The sequence below is a fragment of the Vanessa cardui genome, chromosome 18, assembly GCF_905220365.1.
Source record: "Vanessa cardui chromosome 18, ilVanCard2.1, whole genome shotgun sequence".
NCBI lineage: Eukaryota > Metazoa > Arthropoda > Insecta > Lepidoptera > Nymphalidae > Vanessa > Vanessa cardui.
Window position 1 is genome coordinate 9,638,732 of NC_061140.1, and position 23,692 is coordinate 9,662,423.

General features: G+C 33.9%; 3 protein-coding genes across 3 annotated transcripts; 2 read left to right on the plus strand and 1 right to left on the minus strand.

Annotated features, from left to right (window-relative positions):
• The first annotated feature begins 494 nt into the window (after positions 1–494).
• On the plus strand, positions 495–9,870 carry LOC124537224 (transitional endoplasmic reticulum ATPase TER94). Its single transcript, XM_047113988.1, has 14 exons — positions 495–656; positions 949–1,054; positions 1,891–2,144; positions 2,337–2,529; positions 2,918–3,128; positions 4,375–4,587; positions 5,280–5,473; positions 5,837–6,001; positions 6,152–6,359; positions 6,687–6,814; positions 7,212–7,377; positions 8,021–8,190; positions 8,650–8,787; positions 9,340–9,870. Exons 1-14 carry the CDS (start codon positions 640–642, stop codon positions 9,592–9,594), a joined length of 2,418 nt encoding a protein of 805 aa, XP_046969944.1. The 5' UTR covers positions 495–639; the 3' UTR covers positions 9,595–9,870.
• A 378-nt stretch (positions 9,871–10,248) lies between these two features.
• LOC124537467 lies at positions 10,249–12,512 on the plus strand (the record flags this gene model as incomplete). The annotated part of the gene is made up of 1 exon (XM_047114323.1): positions 10,249–12,512. A coding segment is annotated over exon 1 (2,172 nt), but the record flags the coding sequence as incomplete, so codon positions are not given.
• Positions 12,513–13,228: 716 nt separating this feature from the next.
• LOC124537488 lies at positions 13,229–21,927 on the minus strand. The gene is made up of 6 exons (XM_047114352.1): positions 21,545–21,927; positions 21,179–21,305; positions 20,625–20,911; positions 14,477–14,652; positions 14,074–14,200; positions 13,229–13,938 (listed from the first exon to the last, which is right to left on the minus strand). Exons 1-6 carry the CDS (start codon positions 21,665–21,667, stop codon positions 13,309–13,311), a joined length of 1,470 nt encoding a protein of 489 aa, XP_046970308.1. The 5' UTR covers positions 21,668–21,927; the 3' UTR covers positions 13,229–13,308.
• Positions 21,928–23,692: the final 1,765 nt, after the last annotated feature.

Genomic DNA, 23,692 nt, shown 5'->3' on the forward strand with positions numbered 1-23,692 from the left:
TTGGTATCAATGTTTAAGGTTTAAAGTAAACGATAAACGAATCATATGAATTACCCTTAAAATTATATACATCTTAAAAATGAATGCGAATGTTTGATATTTCTATGAACATATATTTTTTTAAGAAATTAAGACGTTATATTTATTGTTGGGTTTTATGATTAAAAAACCAATGAAAAAAAATTCAAGTAACTAAATAAGTAGGTGTAGTTAAAAGTATTCACAAGTTAAACTACGTGGTTTAAATAATGTTATAAATAATGCAAATGAAAACATAGAAAACCGTCTATGGTACTTACTCAATATGGTGAGTAAATTCAGATAATTAAATGGGCAATGGGAGGTTTTTACTGTTCAATAGTGTTTTGTTGTGTTAAAATATAAAAAAATATACGAAACAAAAATAAACTTATTATTATGGTGTACTAGCATTTTAAGATTTAAAATAAATTTCTCATTAACTTTGACTAAGACATAGACAAACTATAAAACTTGCAACATCGCCGTTATCGATATAGAACAAATGAAATACGGCAACGTCACGCACAGCGGATTCACAAAGTGTTGAAGAGTGATTATACATTCGGCGTTACAAATAATTATTATACATACGAATTTTAAGCTAAATTAGTGATTACAATGGCAGATAATAAGAGGTAAGACTGTAATCGATTGAAATTTAAATAGTTAATTATTTTTAATGCAATTTTAAAGAAATGTTGTAATATCATGGAAACCGATATTCGAAAATTGGCTTGTCATCATGTCTAACTCTACAGTATATGACAATATATTATAATTCCAACACGAAAATATGCTAAATGTAGTTGATACTCTAGTATAATTACATTAAATAAACAAATTTTGTTTAATATATATTATTTGTATAAGAACGCTATCGACGAGTTACTACCGGGCGTTTCTCTTGATTTGTTGAAATTTGTTTAGCCCCGATGATCTTTCCACCGCGATCTTGCGCCGCAAAGACAGACCAAATCGCCTGATCGTCGAGGAAGCTGTAAGCGATGACAACTCCGTGGTTGCTTTATCACAGGTCAATCCTTTGTCTTTTTTTACTGATATAGTTCTAAGTAGAAGAATTAAGATGTAATTTGACATGCAATTACTGAACTATACATGATTTATTAAGTATGCGTTATTTAACTTTTATATTATTACTAATGAAAATTACACTTTATGGGATGTTTTTACAGTTTATTTCAAATTACATTTGTATCTACATATTAATACAAATTTTTATCATTTCAATTTCTGAATTAATTCCAAATTATTACTTTGACTATCAAAAATTAAGTGTAATGTTTCTATTATATATATTTGCATATAAGATGGCTGTCTCAAACAAAACCTACAGGTCCATAAAATTATTTTATAATTTCAAGAAATAAGAAAACGGATAATTTTTAAATGTCAATAGAGTACTATATTTTTGTTATTATTCAGAGATATTACAGGACAAATAAAAAAAATGTTAAAATAATATGCAAAGTCATGGTTTATAATGCTTCACTCAATTATTGCATTTATGCATTATTGTATAATTATTGAACTCATAAGGTGTTATAACTTAAGACATGGTTTATATTTATAAACATTGAGTCTTGGCTTACAAAACTTTAGCTATTATTAATAAATCTATATTGAAAATAAAATTGTAATGCTTTTCTCCACAATTGTATTTATATGCCTCTAATAAGATTCTTTGTTATATTCGGATAATTGTTTTCTTAGTAAAAAGTAGAAAATAAATCATATATTGTATCTAAGTATTATTGTAAGCAGTATTTGTAGTTTGTCAATCTAAACTATATTGCATGTAAGAAGTGTTAATGAAATAAAAATATTGACACATAAATCTTTCCATCATAGGCTAAAATGGAACAACTACAGTTATTCCGTGGAGACACCGTACTACTGAAGGGCAAACGCCGCAAAGAAACTGTCTGCATTGTACTCTCAGATGACAATTGCCCTGATGAAAAGATCCGCATGAACCGTGTTGTTAGGAACAATCTCCGTGTACGGCTCTCGGATGTGGTTTCCATTGCTCCTTGCCCCTCAGTTAAATATGGCAAACGAGTTCATATATTACCAATTGATGATTCAGTCGAAGGTTTGACTGGGTAAGTGAATACTTATATTATGGAAAATATATTTGAAGCCTTTGAATTAACACTTGATAAATTACAAAAAAAAATATGCCATTGTCTTTTACATGATGCAATTTCATTACTTTATGTTGTAATCCTTATGATTTGTTAAATACACATATAACTTTTTATAAATATATTCAAATATAAAATGGTCTGGTTTAGAAACTTATTCGAAGTGTACCTGAAGCCGTACTTCATGGAAGCATACCGGCCCATTCATCGTGATGACACCTTTATGGTTCGAGGTGGCATGCGTGCTGTTGAGTTCAAAGTGGTGGAGACAGACCCTGCTCCGTACTGTATTGTAGCACCAGACACAGTTATTCACTGCGAGGGAGAACCAATTAAGAGAGAAGTAAGTAAATTAAATTTTAATAATTTTTGGGTTTAATATTTATATATGTAGGGGTAAGATTTTGTGCAAGTCGCAAGTACTACCTGTCAAAAGATATTTCATCCATTTGCTCGTTTGGTCATGAAATATTTGTAAAAACAATATTTTAATTTGTATGGATGTGGGGCTATAATGTTTAGTTAACATGCAGTGTCAACAAAATTGTTTCCCATTTATTAAACTAGGTGTATCCTGGGTCGTAGCATGGTTAATGTATAACATCAATAATCTTACTCAATAAATTTTCTATCACAAAAGTTTTTCAAATGGAATTTGTGTTGCATTGAGTACATTAAAATTTTTCGTTCTTATATGTTAAGTATATTTATATTCTTTTACAATTTAATAGGAAGAAGAAGAAGCCTTAAATGCAGTGGGCTATGATGATATAGGTGGTTGCCGTAAGCAGCTCGCTCAGATCAAAGAGATGGTGGAGTTGCCTCTGCGGCATCCATCACTCTTCAAGGCTATTGGTGTGAAGCCTCCACGTGGTATTCTCATGTATGGACCTCCTGGAACTGGAAAAACACTTATTGCTCGTGCTGTTGCCAATGAGACAGGTGCTTAATAAATTTTATTAAATATGTATATTATAAAAAAAGTGGTAATTTTAAGTACAAGTAGATGGTGCTAATAACTATTCTGTAAATAAAATCAGAATTAAAATTATAGACATTTTGAAATTTAAACATAGTATTTGTGTTTTTTAATATTGTTTTGTATTCCTTTAATTAGTTTACTAGTAGAAATTAAATCATATAATATTATACAGTGTAAACTCCATGTAACGTCACTCGATTTAACGGCAAACTCTCTAAAGCGTCGAAATCAATTGGTTTTAGTTGGTTTAGCTTGTATTCTATACAATGATACACTCTACATAGCATCACACCCACTCTCAATAACGACAAAAATTCAGAAATAAAAATTAAGTTTTTTTCCTTTTAAGTTGCTAAAATTAGAAAAAACTGCGCATCTGTGTACGTTCTTTTGTCGCTTTATTATTCTAGCCCTCAATAAACTCTATTGTCGGCACCACGCATTAGGAACTTTCTTCATTTGTTTACAAATTGGGATTGCTTGCACGTGTAGACTGTGACCATGCCTAATGAGTAGGAGTCACGGATTGCAACGTTATCATACGTATTCTACGATTGATGAGGTGGAAACAGAACTTGAGTTTGATAGCGACGACGACCTTCCATTAACTGAGTGGATTCAGCAGGTCATCATGGCAGAAAATACGGTAAATTTTCAAACCTACATCGAAGTAAACAACTGCCTGCTTACAACGGCTTCACTCACAGACATAGAAATTTTGGATTCAGTGAGAAAAACTGAGGTTCAAGAACAAAGAGATGAAGGAGATGAGACGGATGAGCTTGAGCCTCCACCGAGAGTTAAAGAAGTTCCGAAAGCACAAAATTCCTTTCTTTATATCAGATATAAATAAAATAATTAAAAATAGACAACAAAATTACTGGTGCAGCAAAAGGCGTCACACAAAAATAACAGAGTATACGCAATATCATTCAAATAAGATATATATTTCTTGTACATAACTACTAACAATAGACTAAAATAAACATTTTTTTAATTCTGATTTTTCTTCTCTTCATTTAACGACCACTCTCTATAACGCCATAAAATGCACAGTCCGTTCAGTGTCGTTATATAGAGTTTACACTGTATTTAATTAAAGTGTTTTTTGATTATGTATCTTAGTATCATTTCATTTTATTGGATATAATTTTTAGTTCTAATAAAATATCCGAATAAGCTACAAAAAAAGTCTTTTTTGTCTAGGTGCATTCTTCTTCCTGATCAACGGACCAGAGATCATGTCTAAATTGGCCGGTGAATCTGAGTCGAACTTGCGTAAAGCATTCGAGGAGGCAGACAAAAATTCCCCGGCCATCATCTTCATCGACGAACTGGACGCCATCGCGCCCAAACGTGAGAAGACGCACGGCGAGGTCGAGCGCCGTATCGTGTCACAGCTGCTAACTCTCATGGACGGTGAGGACATTAACCTATTAGAGAAATTATGTTTCAGGCGGCTACTTTATATTTGTAGTTGTTTGGATTAGTTAAACCTTGTTGTTAATGGACTTTGTACAGAAGGTTAAAGTCCACGATTGGCTTTTGTTGTTTAGTAAAACAATTGTTTAATAGGCTATTTGCGAAAAATAAATTGTGAATTATGAGTTTAAAAATGGTTATTTACTAACGAAACTTGAAAATAATACTTAATTTATTCAAAAATCAATAAATAAAATTGCATTTTTTCAAACGTTTGTCACGTGACACAAAACGCTCCTGATTGGCTGGGCTTATGATGAAGTCACTTTGTTGTAAACCTTGCTTTTGTATTATATGTATCACAGATTAAAATACAGCAAAGTGACGTCACCGACCCCATTGCAACGCCATATTGTCCAAGTAGCGTTTTCGCGCGTTATTTAAATATGGAATTTTTAATATGATATTTTTCGGCAAATAAGTACTAGAAATAAAAACATCTACTTTTACTGGGTTCCTTAACCTCTACTAATTAATATAAAATAGATTTTATAAACCAGTCAAATAGCCTATTGGTTTAATAACTACTCATAGCACATCTGTATGCAACTCATATTCTCTCCTTTTTTCCTAATGTGTTGGTTGATTCTTAAAATTTTTTTATTATATGTAACAAATGTTTAATCCAGGTATGAAGAAGTCATCTCACGTGATAGTAATGGCAGCTACTAACAGGCCGAACTCTATCGACCCGGCTCTCCGTCGTTTCGGTCGTTTTGACCGTGAGATTGACATCGGCATCCCGGACGCCACCGGACGACTTGAGATCCTGCGCATACACACTAAGAATATGAAGCTAGGAGATGATGTCGATCTGGAACAGGTCAGATCAGTAACAATCACCTATCGGTTCTGATATTAGTTCTGAAAAGTCATTTTAAAATAATAAATGTGTTATGAGAAAAGGTCACATAGACTAACTTCTTTTTAAATGGCTTTTAATAGATCATTCATAAATTTGAAAAAAAATATAACATGCATGTGTATATATGGTATACATTTAAGACATTAGACCCATCACAGTTGGTGTAAATTATCAAAATTTTATGAAGAACTTTGTTTAATATACTTAATGTATACTACAACTTTTTATTGTGTGATTTGAAGACATAGTTTTTCCTTATGTTAACACAGCACTAATAGTATTTTGAGTCTTCTGTATAATTTATCGGCTGTATTGTACCAGATCGCAGCAGAGTCTCACGGTCACGTGGGCGCGGATCTCGCGTCGCTGTGCTCGGAGGCGGCTCTGCAGCAGATCAGAGAGAAGATGGACCTCATTGACCTCGAGGATGATCAGATCGACGCAGAGGTGCTCAACTCGCTTGCTGTCTCCATGGACAACTTCCGTGTAAGTAGCATCTACATTAATAAAAAACATAAAAACTTAATAATAAATAAAAAATTAGGACCATTTCATATAGCAAGTTAAAGGTAGAATTATGATGACGTTCAATTTTAAGGTTTCATTAAGTAATTTTGACATTATTTGTTAACACAGTATGCGATGACAAAGTCGTCACCGTCGGCGCTCCGCGAGACGGTCGTGGAGGTGCCCAACGTAACGTGGACGGACATCGGAGGCTTGCAGAACGTTAAGCGGGAGCTTCAAGAGCTGGTGCAGTATCCAGTGGAACATCCCGACAAGTTCCTCAAGTTTGGTATGCAGCCATCACGTGGTGTGCTCTTCTATGGACCACCGGGTTGCGGTATGTTTCTGTTATTTCTATATGTAGATAATATGAACTTAACATATGTCAATAAAAATCGACATATATTAAGTATAATGATAATAAATATAATGATAATCCTGACATTATTGTCCCACTTTATTTGGATTACATGAGATATTGTATCAGAAGCTTGGCAAAAAAGACTAAAATCATATTCTCTATATTACTATAATTTATACAACTTATGTTGTTCGAAAATTTGTCTCAAGCAATGTTTGACATAATAAAGGTTTTTAGTGACAATGTAAGTAACAACTAAGGTTGCTTTTAAGCTGTTTGATAATAGTGCATATCTTTACACAGGTAAGACACTGTTGGCTAAGGCTATCGCTAATGAATGCCAGGCTAACTTCATATCGGTGAAGGGACCAGAGCTGCTCACAATGTGGTTTGGTGAATCTGAGGCTAACGTGCGGGATATTTTCGATAAGGTAACATCATTTTATATTTATTTAAATTAAATCGAGTTTCGCAATATTCCTTATGTTAACTGTAAGAATGTGGTCATGTCGCCATTCAGTTTTATCGTAAAATGACATTGGTAAAGTACACAAATTAGGGGAATTTAAAAAGAATAAGTTAAAAATGTGTGTATGTAGTATGTACTACATAGCAATGAAGTATCCGGTATACACAGTACATATAAACTTGGAGCATGATGTTATACAACATGTTCATGTACATAGGTGGTCTTTTCTGTATTCGAGTTGGTCTTTGGTCGCTCATATATATATTTATTCACAAAGAATCTTTTACTTACCTAAAATTAACTTAGCAACATATACATGGTGTTTGAAATGAAGCTAACACAAAGCATTTCGCCGTCAGGCTCGCTCGGCGTCTCCCTGCGTGCTGTTCTTCGACGAGTTGGACTCCATCGCGAAGTCCCGCGGCGGGTCGGTGTCGGACGCCGGCGGCGCCGCCGACCGCGTCATCAACCAAATCCTCACCGAGATGGACGGCATGGGCGCCAAGAAGAATGTCTTCATTATTGGTAAATATTGTCTTTGTCAATTAGCTATTTGACTGGATTTTAAAAACATTTTATATTATTTAGTAGAAGTTGAGGAACCTAGTACAAGTTGTGTTTTTTTATTTCTAGTACATATTTGCCAAAAAATATCACATTAAAAATTCCATATTTAAATAGCGCGCAAAAACGCTACTTGGACAATATGGCGCTGCAATGGGGTCGGTGACGTCACTTTCCTGTATTTTAATCTGTGGTACATATGGTAGAAAAGCAAAGTTTACAAGAAAGTGACTTCATCATAAGCCCGGTCAATGTTTTGTGTCACGTGACAAACGTTTGAAAAAATGCATTTTTATTGATGGATTTTTGAATAAATTAAGTATTATTTTCAACTTTCATTAGTAAATAACCATTTATAAACTCATAATATACACTGATTACAATAATTCACAATTTATTTTTCGCATTGTCAAATAGCCTATTGACATAAATTGAGTTACTCAGCTTGGGTAATATTCTTATTAAACGTTTCTCGGTAAACGGAACGATTAAAATCACGATAACAGGATTTCCTAAGATTAGATTGTAAATGATTTTTTTGTTTCATTGACGTAAAAGGAAACATTTTTTAGTAAACTAAAAACTTTCTTCTATTATTTTTCAGGTGCCACAAATCGTCCGGACATCATTGACCCCGCAATTCTGCGACCCGGCCGTTTGGACCAGCTCATCTACATCCCACTTCCAGATGAGAAATCTCGTGAGGCTATCCTCCGCGCCAACCTTCGCAAGTCACCTATCGCTAAGGACGTCGATTTGTCTTACATTGCAAAGGTATAAATAAGAAATAACTTGCTGTTATAAGAATATCGGTCGATTGATTATGATTAAAATTAAATGAGTCGAGATGGCCCAGTGGTTAGAACGCGCGCATATTAACCGATGATTGCGGGTTCAAACCCAGGCAAGCACCGCTGATTCATGTGCTTAATTTGTCTTTATAATTCATCTCGCGCTCAGCGGCGAAGGAAAACATCGTGAGGAAACCTGCATGTGACAAATTTCATAGAAATTCTGCCACATGTGTATTCCACCAACCCGCATTGGAACAGCGTGGTGGAATATGTTCCATACCTTCTCCTCAAAGGGAGAGGAGGCCTTTAGCCCAGCAGTGGAAATTTACAGGCTGTTGTTGTTGTTGTAAGATTGCATTTGAATGTACCTTATATTTTTACACTGATGAAAACTAAGATTGTCTATTCGACAATAGTTACGATGTATAATGTTTCGCAGGTCACACAAGGGTTCAGTGGCGCCGACTTGACAGAGATCTGCCAGCGCGCCTGCAAGCTCGCCATCCGCCAGGCCATCGAGGCCGAGATACACCGCGAGCGGGCGCGTCAGCAGCAGCAGGCCGCCGCTGTCATGGACGTCAGTTTATTTTTATTGCTTATTTCTTGCTTTTGAGACATTCTCGTACATATTTTGTTTAAAGGCACCAAATTAGCAAAAATGTTAACCATTTCAATCATATTAATCTAAACACATTATGGCTATTATTGTAGTGTTCCCGTTCCATGGATTATTCTATTATATTTAACTTGTTATCAAATACATGAAATTTTTTTTTTTTATGGTGTAGGTTGGCGGACGAGCATATGGGCCACCTGATGGTAAGTGGTCACCATCGCCCATAGACATTAACGCTGTAAGAATTATTAACTATTCCTTACATCGTCAATGTGCCACCAACCTTGGGAACTAAGATGTTATGTCCCTCGTGCCTGTAGTTACACTGGCTCACTCACCCTTCAGACCGGAACACAACAATACTGAGTACTGTTGTTTGGCGGTAGAATAACTGATGAGTGGGTGGTACCTACCCAGACGGGCTTGCACAAAGCCCTACCACCAAATAAAATCGAATGTAATCGATTGTTTATCGATTAAAATAATCGTTATTATAAAATGTTGTCTTCATAGATGGACGAGGAGGATCCCGTTCCGGAGATAAGCCGCGCTCACTTCGAGGAAGCGATGAAGTTCGCGCGGCGCTCCGTGTCGGACAACGACATCCGCAAGTACGAGATGTTCGCGCAGACGCTGCAGCAGTCGCGCGGCTTCGGCACCAACTTCCGGTTCCCGACGAGCGGCGCGGCGGCGGGCGGCACGGGCACGTCGGGCGGCGACCAGCCCACCTTCCAGGAGGAGGGCGGCGACGACGACCTCTACAGCTAGGCTGACGTCACTAGGCAGAGTATCACTCCCGACGGCTCGACCGGTCCGACCGCCGTCGATTCTGAATGAATATGTAAATGTATTTATTTCGTGATCCGCTCGTTAGTTTCGTTCGCTTATGTTAGTCTTACAGTTCGAATGCACCCGCTCGGTCGGGCCCGTTTGATCCTATGGTATATTGTAACTGGCAGATCGTTTGCGTTGGCGACGTCGGCGCCTGTCGACATACACGATATCGCAGTGATTTTTATTAAATAAAAGATTTTTATAGTCGAACCTTGGGTTTCATTTATCTCCTAGAAATGTAATACATGGACTTCGAACTAAGCAACTCTGTAATAATTATTTATTTTAATTTAATTAGTTACCTAAGAATTGGCATTTCGGTCACCAACAATTTTTTTTTTTCTTAAATATTCACGAGTAAACTAACAAATATTACACATGATATTAAAAGCATGTTATCTTATTTTGACTTATAATTTAATATAATGGAACAATATTTTACCTATATAATTGGCTACGTAGACTATTTCCACGATAGAGTTTTCACTTAATTGATTTTTTTTTAAATAAAAAGTAAACTTGAATTTTTGTTAAATAAAAATATTAGAAAAAAAAACAAACGTCACATTTTTTATTTTTATACGAACCGAAACAAAATAAAAGCTCTTATATTATAGCAGAAAGTGTATAGAGTTCAAATATAATCACTGCAAATAAATCAATTAATAAGAAATTGTAAAATGCCAAAATTGAGTGAAAATTATTACCTTAGAAAATATTATCTTAAAAATGAGCAAGTTCCAACTCAGAGCGTTATGAAGGAAAAAATGACACCAATGCTTGAAAATGTTTGTTTTAAATCGATGTCACCGAAACTAAAAGTACTCGCAGGTCTCGAGCCCCCGATGAAAGGCGGAGGGAGTGACTGGTATATACCACCAGCAGATCTACTACAAGGAAGATTAGTAATGAAACCCCTTCACAGGAAATATTTGTCAAAATTAAATTTTATCGGCATTGACTATTTCGGCGAAAGAATACTCCAAGAACACCGTGAAGAAATGGAAGAAGAAAAACGGAATGCTTTACTTGAAAATGATAGAAATTGGAAGGAAATGATTCAGAGGAGTTGTTGCCAATACTGGGATGAAATCTCGAAAGCACAATCTAAAGAAAATACTTCGAAAATTCAACAGGCATTTTATGAATTCACGACATTGTATGCAACTTCCATAACTAAAATAGAAGCTATTTTGTCTGATGCAGCTACCAAAGAAATCGAGCGTGTCAAGGAAGAAGCGTTCAATAAAATGGCTTTTCAATACGAGACTCTTTTGAAACAACAAGCTACAATGCTATACGACAGATATACAAATAAACTACTGAAAGAAAAAAGTAAGCAAAAGGAGCAATTCATATCTGCAATAGAAAATTCTAAAACACAGATGGGAAACAAACTTCATGACATTAATGTCGAAAAACATGTTGCAATAGAAAAGCTCCGCGTCATTTTGGAATGTCAGAATTTAGCGTGTCAAGTATATGTGGCGTTAAAAGAACGGGAAGAATGTAAAAAAGAGATTGAGTTGTCGAAGCATGATCATAAGAAGAAAATTAAAGAATTTTCTGCAAAAATGAAAATGCAAGAATTTGAAATCAATCTTGCAAAAGAAAAAGAAGTGAGAAGAAAACAATTCATTCAGATTTGGCAAAAGAAAGTCTGCCATGTTGTAAAAAGATTTCAGGAATTTGTGAAATATTGCTTAAATACCTTGCCAGAACAAGCAGATTTCTTTATAAACATGGAAAAATTAATGCTATTACAACTCAGCGAAACATTGGAAAACCCAAGCGTCGAAAGCATATTCATCCCCGAAGAGGATACCTTCACCACTCCAGTTCCGAAACCGCATCCATTCTACCTGTTTTGTGATAAGGGATATAAACCAAAGATAGAAGACAATCTGTGCCCTAAGCATTGTACCTCTAGTGCATCGCAGCTGCCTGTCATTGTCGTTAATAAAAAATGTATTTACTCCGCTTGTGATAACTTTTATAACTTTGCCGAAAAAGTGCAACAGTTAATAGAAAGTCGACATGACGAAGATTTAATTGATGACCGTGACTACAAATATGATATTCCAATCAAAAGTACGTCTTCTGACCAGGTGAGAGCACTGAAATTGGAGAGTTCTTTAATGCAGCTCTTACAAAAAGAATTTCCTAATCCGAGACATGTTCAAATCGAATGTTGCGTGTGTAAAATACCTACATGTTACTGCGATAGCCCAGACAAGAAAACGTCTCGTCGAGCTGTGCAGGAGTCGACTGAAATAGAGGTACGGCAGCAGAAAGATTATCGTCCAAAAATCATTCCAAGAAGTATTGAACTCGAACACGAACGAGAGCCGAAGTGGGAAAGTTTTATGCAATATATGGTGCCCACGAAATGTCAATGTGCCAAACGGGTTAAAAAAGATTTGAAAGAACATCTCCCTGATTATATGCGAAATATGTCAACATATAATGCACCGGATTTGCCAAATTACGAAACATGTACATTGGACAAACTAAAAAAGCTAGTTATGAGAAGCAGAGGACGAAAACCTCCAGAAGTTGTGGGTGTTTCTACGGAATCTAAAACAAAAGATGTTAGCACGCAATATTCGGATCAGGAATTCGAATTGATGTGTACTTGTTTCACAGACGAAGAAGCTGATAAAGTACTACAGACCCTGATAAAAAATCCAAAGCTATATAAGACACATGAATTTAAATTTGTAGATGGATCTGTTTCTTCGATGCAACTTCAGAGTAGCATCAGTTCTTTTGCCCAAGATAGAGCTCATTCCTTGAGACGTTTGCTTGATAACGCTCCAGAATTAGAGGAAATATTTGTTAAAGAAAATTGTAACTTTTATGATTAATTCATTTTCAATTATTATCCTATAGTAAATGTAATAATTTTTTAATTAAATTAATCACATCGGTATGATTTAATAAATATATACATATATACAAAAAATAATTGTACGAGTCATTTTACTTCTGGTAAGAATACTATTTTAAAATTAATGTCGGCTCCTAGTCAGCGTTATATTGAATATACGAAAACTAGTTGAAAAAAAAAAACAATCGAAAAGTTGTTACGGTAATGAGAAACTAATAGCTTATTTGAATTTAACTGAAAATAGTAAACGAGTTTCTAATAAATATTGTGTAAGGATTGTACAGTTCCATAATACGAGATGATTCAAAGATAAATATACTTCGTTTAATTTTATCATAGGAATACAAGTATTTAAAACGGGATAGTTACCAAATTTTTTATTTATCGAAACATCGAGTTCCACCAAATTAAAATTGTAATAATAAAAATGAATTTGTTAATTTAAATTTTGACTAGAGGACTTAGGTAGTGAGTACAACTTTTATGATGACGTATTGGAAATTAAATGAATTCGGTGTATTTCATTCAGGATTGTTCAAGGTTCAAAGTTTGAAATTTTTCTTTTTGTAAAGAAAAACCAGTCGACACGGCGGAGTTGACAAAAACTGGATGATTTTCGGCTTTAGGGGATGACTTATGATAACTTAACAAAAAAATAAACCACGACCAAAGAATTACGAGAAATAACGTTTATTTGTAATATATAAAATTATAAATAACACTTTCACTTAGCACTAATAAATTCAGATCGACTACAGCTATGTGACGTCACCGACCGCCATTTTCTGCAGTAAGTTCATAACGTGACAAAATCTTTCTTTGATTTCTGTCGTGGTGCGGTGGGGGAGTTGTTCCCTTATGCGACAAAACACTTGCTCGGAGCCGGGCTCTCCTTTTAGCACTTCCAACATCGTCTTGTCTTCGTCGCGGGTCCAACTTCTGCTTTCTACTTTCGGAACATCTACCTTCGTTTGTTTCACTTTGGACGCCTCGTCTTTCTTCGAGCAAGGACTTTTTGGGTCGTTTTTCTCTTTTTTCTTCGCAGCGACGTCTTCTTTTTTGCAGTGTTTGCTTTTCGAATGTGATTTTCCTTTAATTCTTGTGTTATTCAAGGTAGTGATGGAATTTTTCGTGTTATCATTTACGTCTTTGACGTTTTTCGTCGGTGATTTGAGTTGTTTTCTCGGTCTCTTCTGCGGTATCTTGCAGACCGTTTTTGCGTTTCTTTTGGGCGAGGCTCGTTCCGAATCCGATTCGGGCGGTGAGAGACAATGATTAGGGGCTAATCGTCTTGCGTGAACTCTATAAGGTTCTTTACTATAAGGATACGTAACACATGCTGTGCGTAAAAATCTGCCGTGTTGGAGAAAAACCCGTCCGTGTAAGTACTGAAAATAGTAAAATAAAAATAAATACCATAAACGCAATGAATACATTCTGGAATAAGTTAAAAAGTAGTAAATTGTCTATGGAAAAAAATAGTAGTTAAACAAGGCTTAAGTCTTAATACATTAAATACTTGCCTCAGAATCTAGAACTTTCGCTTCAGGTTTCCTTTTGTTGTCTTTTTCTTCGAATTCCCAGACGTCATAGCCCTTGTCGGAGGTTAGAAAACTTTCTTGTAGAATATCTGTACCAGTTTCGTAAACGCTGTGAACGAAATTCATATTACATATATAGAAACATATTATTTCTATAAAATTTGGTGCATTTCCTTCGGATGAAATTGCTTTGATATTTCTATAACATTTCACTCATTAAAAATATAATTTTAGGGGTATTTTAAAATTCACTATAATTTCATTCAATTTCTTTTTTGTTAGGTGCCATTTTGGAACGTTTCGACATCAGTGACGTCAATAAGACAACAGACTCGTTTTAAGTATTTAAAATATAAAACATAATGTACAAATCTAGCTATGTCACCTGTCTGGCGGGCGTTCGTCTGGGAACAGGGCCTTGAACATCTGCGTGAGCCGCGCGTTGGACCTGAGATGCGGCAGCACCCTCGACTTCAGGTCCGAACTGTTACCGCTGTTGATACTCGTTGTGATTGCGCGTATTATCTTCCTCAGAACCGTTGGCTTGCGACTGAACGTTGTCTAAAAATAATAAATGTATATTATATTAGATTTATTAAAAGCCAATATCGCCCAGTCGTTCGAACGAATGTATTTTAACTGATGGGTTCCAACCCAGGCAAGCACTGAATTTTCATGTGCTTGTGTTTATAATGTTTTAAATGTTTAAGAGTCGAGATGGCCCAGTGGTTAGAACGCGTGCATCTTATACAGATGATTGCGGGTTCAAACCCAGGCAAGCACCGTTGATTCATGTGCTTAATTTGTCTTTATAATTCATCTCGTGCTCAGCGGTGAAGGAAAACATCGTGAGGAATCCTGCATGTGACAAATTTCATAGAAAATGTGACACGTGTGTATTTCACCAACCCTCATTGGAACAGCGTGGTGGAATATGTTCCAAAACCTTCTCAAAGGATGAGGAAGCCTTCTTGCCCCAACAATGTTACATTTAAAGATTGTTACTAATTGTACGCAGTCATTGTATGCGTTAATAATACAATAATTCAACAAGCTAACTCTAAAGATAAGTAGATTACACGGTAAAAATACTTCTCTCGCGAAATATATTTCAGTAGAACATCTTGGCTACATTTTACATTTATCTTACGGATAAGTAAAAAGTTAAAACTGGTAGCAAAATACATCTATTGAATATTACCCTCGCAGGGTAGAGTTCTCGGTCCTATACTATTTAAATATTTGATAACAGAAAGAAACTGACGTAAAGTTTTGATTTTTATAAATAGACAATACAGTTAAGAAGAAAAATATTTTATTATAGATTTTTAAAAAACAATGTTAAGTCATATGGTTAGAAACTATACCTACTAAAAACCATAAATTGGATAAATTTAATAAACTCGCCCAAACTAGATAGGCGAGTTTGACGTACTGGATCCTTCTATCAGACACACGGGCATAAAGAGCCCTACTAAATTTAATATATTTTAGGTCGTATAGATATTCCTGCACGAACTTATATAACAGCTAAATTATTAAACATTTTTTATAGTTGCCGTACAGTTATAATGTTTGCAAAAAATAGTACAGAACCACGGCACTGCAAAATATAACATTCATTCATTTCATTCATTCAACATTCATGGCACAGAAGATCAAGGGACAAGGACGCGATTTCAATTAAAATCAATTTGGATGCAAGACATTATCGATGCAATTTACCTATACATGTATATAAAAAAATAAATAAACTCTTGAACACGATACGTTAGAACGCAAATAAACTTAATTGAATTAATCTAAATTACAAATTTAATGAAGCTCAATATTTTAACAATAATTGACAGTTAAAAATATTATTTAATATTTTTCACTTACGCACAAACGCAATTTGTACAAGGATCATCATTAATTGTAGAAGAGATACTGATATACTGTGCCGATTTTATTTAATAGTAATTGCCTGGAAAATTGGGTCTATTATGGTAAGTGACTTACCGATAGATATTGGCACCGACTTTTACCCACACCTATATCGTGAATGCATTAGCAACGTTGGTAATCTGCTTTAAGAGGAACACAACAATCCAGACGTGCTTGTACACAAGCCTTTATGTATTTAACACTGAATGTATTTTGACACGCAGTAGGTACTTATTTTGTATCCATCGGAGGACGGGAAATAAACAACCGCTCATGATAAAATAAATTCAATGGTGTTCTTTCAAATATTTGATTTCGACCAGTCCCGGCTTCGCACGGGTGCAAAGCAGTGTTAAATATACTATAGAATTTGTATTATCAAAACTAAAATTATCAACTAAAAGTATACAAAGAAAACCTTCCTCTCGAATCACTATATCCGTTGCTTTATTTTAAAGGTCTAAGCATACACAGGGACAGACAGACGGTGAGCGAATTTGTTTTATACTATGTAAATATGATTCGAAAAAAGCAATTGAAAAAAAACAATATATAATATTTACGATTAGTTCCTAATTCTATTTCAATCCAACCGTACCGATATAATGTTAATACCTACTGCAAAATGCAAACAACATAACACGCCAGTATTCTTAAAAATAATTTTAAGTCATATAATAGAACGACATATGATAATCACCTCGTAACTTTACTTACCAGTGACGAAAAAATTTACATTTCAAATCAATTTTCATTCATTCAAAGTGAATTAGTTCATCGAGAATTTTGTTATTTACGCATACTATTTTAACCGACTTTATTTATTTCATAATAAATCATATACCATGAACATACATTGCCAACTTTTAAATTAACATAATATTGTTAGACCGTGAAATAAAACAATGAAAATAAAATGAATATCTACGATGAAGTTGTATTGCCTCGTGTCCTATCTATCATTGTTCATAAAACCCACCCAAATCCAATGGTATTTTAATTATGGGTACTAAGTACTAACGCTAAAATAACATAACTTTTTTACCAAAAATATTATATTACTTTATAATATTATGTATAAATTATAAAACGAACTTTATGTGTTATATATAAACCCTTAAGATATTTTTTTTACGACTTCGGTTTGGGAAAGATTATTGGGTTTTGTTTTCGATAGTTTTAACCAATCAGCTTATCGTATATACATATATTTGTAAGTAGCGAGATGTAGGAAGATTACTTCTGTCTGTCAAATTGGCCAGATTTTAATGGATGGTGAATATTTTTAGTAATAAATATTAGTGTAGAGATATGACAGATACTCTTTATACTTATTCCTTCACAATTTCAATCCAATACGATCAGATGGAGGAATAACGGTTTTAAGTGCTTTTCGAGGCAAGGCAAATTCCAAAATTGCTAATGATTCAACTCCAACTCTTGTGAATTCTATTAGATCCTGAGATTAACAGCAACTAGGATGACGTAATAGCGAGGAGTGGGGGGAGGGGAAGTTTCGCCTGAGGAGAGCCTCGGTAAGTGACGAGTGCTGCAAAAGATATCACATAGAAGCCGCGGATATAGAGATGATCCAACATCCTTTCCACTTCCTGCCTATGACGACCATCGCAGTGGTTTTAGTGGGTACGAAACTCACGTAACCCGATCCATACATCTCAATACATTTTCAAATGTCTCTTTTGCAGAAAAATAATAGAAAACAATAACATGCCACTGGCACAAATAGGTTTGTATGTGACTTCGAAGCTAAATAGGGTAAGCAAGTCAATGGTGAATCTAGAAATGGCTTGATCATTAGCGCACCTTTTTTACTCTACATTACTTTAGCCATCTCTTGACGAATTATTTAGTTGAGATATAGACCAGCTTGAAAAATCAAGTCACCTGAAAGATCGACTTATTTCAATAAAACAAGAATTTGACATCTTGTTACAATCAAAAAACGGGAGCGAAATGATCTTTTTCTTATTTTGAAAAAATAAAATACAACTCATATAAATTACGTGAATATGTACAGATGCAGACACAAATGTCACGTCGTAATGTGCGCGCACCTCCGTACATATTCATGGACTCGACAAGAGTGACGAAACAGTCACCGTGACAAAAATTAGCAGTGCGCGCTAGTTCTTAGTCTCAGTCAGGATGACATCGACTATTTTTTTCAGATGACATGTTATACAAACCGACAACACCTGACTTGACAAAATACCAAATTGAAACATCACCGAAACGAGATTTTTCGGCGTTTTTGTCAGTCAAAATTGGACAATGCCAGAAAAGTCAACTTACGTGAGGTTGGCAAACTTCGTTAAGAATGGATTACGTCTGTACCACATGTATAAAAATAAAAGCGTGAATAAACTAAAATGTCTTGTCTTCTTATAAAATAACAACCATGAGATTAAATTGCAAGTAGCTCAGCGAATACCCTCGGATTCGGAGTTTGATTTGAAAAATAAATCCAATAAAAAGATTATATGGAGAAGAAGAGAGATATATGGATATATAGATATAGATTATATGGAAAGAAGAAAATTTTTGATAAACTCAGCACACTGTAGTGAAACGTGATAGAGCTGCTGATAAAGCTTGTCATGTATGCTCCGTTATGGTTACAGCCATTGAAGGCTCTAACTATTTAGGAACAAGTGAGTCCTTGCGTCTAGATCGCGGATAAACAAATATTGACAGTTCTCTGTCATCAGGGGATCAATGACCTTCAGAGGTGATATGACGCCACTGAATATATGGCAGAGGATGTATGCCTATATACAGTATAGTATTTAGCTGGGCTTCAGCTTAGTCAATCATCATTAATCATGTCAAAATCAAGAGATAAATTTCCTTGCCATAAAACTATGAAATATTTTTGTAATAATATCCAATCCAATCTATCAGCACATTTCCGTCCACTGCTAGACATAGGCCTCTCCAATTATAGCACGCCACTGAGATCATTCTTGGGCTACTCGCATCCAGCTCCTGCCAGCCGTCTTGCGTAAATCGTCACTCAACCATGCCCGAGGACGTCCTACACTACGTTTGCCGAGACGCGGTCTCCACTCTAGAACACGTTTTCCCCAACGGTTGTCGGTTCTACGACAAATATGGCCAGCCCACTGCCACTTCAGCTTACTTATCCGGTGGGCTATGTCGATGACTTGCGACCCCGCAGAGAAACGCCAAGCATAGCCCTTTCCATAGCACGCTGAGCGACTTTAAACTGGTGGACCAGCCTTGCCGTGAGTGTCCACGTTTCGGCTCCGTATGTCATGACGGGCAGAACGCACTCGTTGATATACCATATACACATAGATATACCAAAAGACAAGCAACACAAACTTTACTGCCAAGGCACTTAAATATTTGAAATTGAAATGCAACAAAAACAGCTAAGTGTCTAATAGACACTTACATATTTAATGCATGAATATATTTATACTGAACTGATCGAATAAGGATGCATTGGATCACATTTAAGTGAAATTAGCATCAGTTTTTAGTTATATAAGTTGTGAAATAAGTAACATACTAAAATTGTCATCCAATAGGTCTCCCAAAAATTTCTGAAGACTATTAGTAGTAGTACTAAATGTCATAATATGATACTGATTATACTTTAACATAAAACTGACAATATGAAGATTGCTTGCTGTTTCTCAGATGGTTTACTGATGATTTTGTTGTTCTCGTATAGATGAGTTTGCACAAATCCCTCCCAAACTCTTTGTTTGTTCGGCTTAAATTAAAAATGCACCACTACATGTTAAACGGTCGCAGATAAACAAAATTAGATTGGTGTTGTTTGAAATTTGTGAAATGAGATGTTATGCACCTCGTGTCTGTAGTTATAATCAGAACACATCTATATATTGGTGTTTGAAAATAGAACTAACAATAAGTGGGTGGTACCCACCAAGGCAAGTCCTACCACCAAGTAATAGAAAACTCAATAAAAAGTTCATTTGTTTGCATATAATAACTTCAAAATATCCATTGTATTAAATACAACAAACATTATGTACATTGCAAAAGAAATAATTAAATCAAACATCTAATAAAATTCGTACATATGTATGTATGAAACAAAATTTATATGTAGGTTATTTTGTTAGCCATGAATTATTAGATATTTCCTCAGATAACATTTTTTCAAGTACATAACACACAGAAAAAAAAGATATAAATCTACATAAAGGTTATATGCGATAACCGTTTTACCATTCGCAGAATGCATTGTTATTAGCTGTATAGAAAAATAACTAAAATATTGTTAAGTATGGAACAAAATTATGATTTCATTCTAAAGTATACTGAAATTTTATTAAATTAAGATAAAGACTTATTTATAGACTACTGTAGGTTATTTTATAAAATAAAACCAATATATAACTGAGTGGTCTTCATACTGAGTAAACTCATTATATTATGTGTCACGCACAATGAGTTATTCAGTACAACTCCCATTTTAAAATGAAGCCCTCTCTAGAAGTTATAGATAGTTGTTTTAATGTAGTTTCAATTTATTTTAGAACATAAGAAAATAATTTATCGCTGTTATGCATAACATTTATAATACTCACTTGTAACAGAGCAATGAATCTTGTTATTTGGGTCAGCATAAAATGATCCATGAACCTGCCCACTTGTGAAGCTTGACCAGGCTTTAAAAATAGAAGGAATTCCTCCACAATATCCTTATGCTCCTCACCGAACAACTGCTCAATCTTTTTAAACAAATCTATGGGTGTCTCCATCGATGGATCAAATGTTTTCAAAATATTTCTGAACTGCACAAACTTGTTCGTAGGAACTGATGAGTGAGAAGCAAATCTTGATTGAACTTTTGTGTAATATGCCTTAACAAGTGCTGAAATAATTACAATACATATATTTATCATAATAATAGATTTTAATATACTATAACAGTTTGTACTGTAACAATGATTGGCATTACATTGCTTGGTTACTATTAGGGTCAATTTAGTTAATTATAATATCTTATTAATATTAGGGATTTGAGGAAACTTTTAATATTTCTTGAATACTTCTCTGAAAGATATATTTCATATATTTCCTTTGCATCACTATAGTTAAACAGTTTACATAACTTTCTATTTTAACTGCACTTGTTTACCTGCTTCCAATGGTTTGTCATCACTGTTAGGTTTTGCTTGTTCTTCTTTCTTTTTAATATTCGATTTATTTTTCGCATTATTCTGTACATCATTTTGTTGTTTGTGTTCTGACTTCGAAGAATGGGCCTTGATTCAAATAAATCATAATTAAAAAAATAGATTATCAGTAAAGTAAGATGGCAGACACCATGTCAAATATGAATCGCTAATGATCGTTTATTTTTACAATACTTAATGGCGCGATTAACTTTTTCTACATTTATTATATTCAAGGGTTATTACATTGTAATTATACACGAAAAATCAATAAATAAATCAAGTATTAACGTAAAGAAAAATTTACAAAATAACACGCACTGACTCACCTCTAATTGAACGACGGGTTGAGCTTGAATACTTTTGTTAAAATAACTTGTACTCGGTTCTATTTTATTTCCAAATGCATCTTGGCTGTCTCTTGTAAATAAAATTGGCATAGAAGGCAACATCTGGTAGATTTATGTGCACTGCCTATAAATCACAAAACAAAACAATCGAATCCACTTTGCTGCTCACTTGTTAAACACTTTTAAAATTAATTTGAAACCCTTAATAATATTTTCCACATAGCTAGTACAATATATCTAAATTAAAAATACAGTGTATTAATGTTAAAATTAATAAATATGCCATTGAAGATATGGAAATATTTTTGTTTGACAGACAACTTTTAGCACAACATCAACGACGCGGAGCGGGCGGGCGGGAAGAACAGTTCGGACGTTTCATTCTATGAATTAAGATAAAGTTATTAATATATTTAATAATGTTATAAATACTTTAAGGGTATATGTTTTGTTTAATATAAGTATAAAAGTTATAGTTATTAATTAGAAATAAGAAAATAAAAAAAATAATAATAAAAGAGCGCGATTACAAGTTTTAAAAAATTGTAAGATGTAACTTCTCTCTATTACTTATGTACTTGGGTTATTATTTTTTATTTAAAACTTTCACATTGATGTGACTAAACTTTATTTGTGGGTTCAAGAGAAGGTCTAAATATTTATATAAGAAAGCAGTATTTACTCCTGTTTTTATGTTATTTATATATTTGACCGTTTTTATGATTTTAACTACCTATATACAAATGGAATTAAAAATATTTTTCTTATTTATTATTTTCCTATCTGTAGTATTCTAATGTTCTTTATCACTCATAAAGTTATTCCGCAATTTAAAATCTTACAGAAAAGTACCTAGCAAGCTAGATGCTAAAAGTACCTAATAATATGATTGTTTCTTTTTTCAAAACTTGGATTTATTTTAACTTTCAGTAAAGAGTTCTATTAATTAAAAAACAGTATGCATTTTTCGAATTGTATTGCATTTGAAGCTAAAAATACTTTAACAAGAATACATATTTTATTCCCTACAGTTTTATAAAGTCACATATATAATATCATATATGTTATTTCAGCGATTAATTATAACATTTTAATTTCAAAAACATAAATCAAGTGTTTTATGTTGCTTTTCGTCGTTGTCAGGTAACGACATCGATTTTACCATTAGTATTTGCAGTTGGCATTGTCTCTTAGATTCACATGCAACACAATGAAAAATTTAAATAATCTTACTTAATAGTCATAAGAGACTTTTTGAGATTGAAATCATTGAGAATCTAAACAATATTATTTTTATCGTTTCTATATTTTTACCCGCGAGACAAAATGGCATCTATTTTCCCAACAAGCTTGAGGAATGGGGTGAGTGGTTGAAAAACATTTGAAATATAATAAATGAATGTGTAATTTTCTTGAATTTACGCGAAGTTGACTGAAACTTCTAAGGTTTACCCATACGAAATACCATTTCTAAGCCGATTTAGCACACTTGTTTAGGGCTAGATGTTATGAGATTGTCCATTGAAAGTAACTGCTTAAATTATTTTATTTAAACGCGCGCTTAGTTACATTAATGTATATTCTTTGTTGTAAGAAGTGAAACCTACTTGTAATAGAAAATAAAAACGAAATTATTTTAATTTATAATGAATAATCAACATTTTTACAACATATCAAAACGTAAACTACACACGGTCGAATGCTTAATTGATTTTTTAGTGTTTAAGTTGAAGGTTCAGTATCAATTACTAGATTTCATTATTCAAATGTTTCGTAGTTTATTATATAATATGAATTGACTACACAAGGAAACTGAACCGACTTCTATTCTATGAATTTTATCCAAAATAAGTTTTGAAGCACATTATTATAATAATTTTTCAAAACGACTTAATTTTTTTTAAACATTTTATTCTACAATTGTTAGGTTTTAAGAGTTTTTCTTATATATTATAATAGACGGATGGACGAACCGACTGATAATTACTATTATTAGACCTTTCTGATAATATTAACGTGCGGATGGTTTAAGCCTAAAGTAATTTCCGAGACCCGTAAGGTTAAATGAGGTTGCCAAAGATTTAATGATCAATTTTGCTTGCACTTTTCCGCAAAATTAAGTAGATA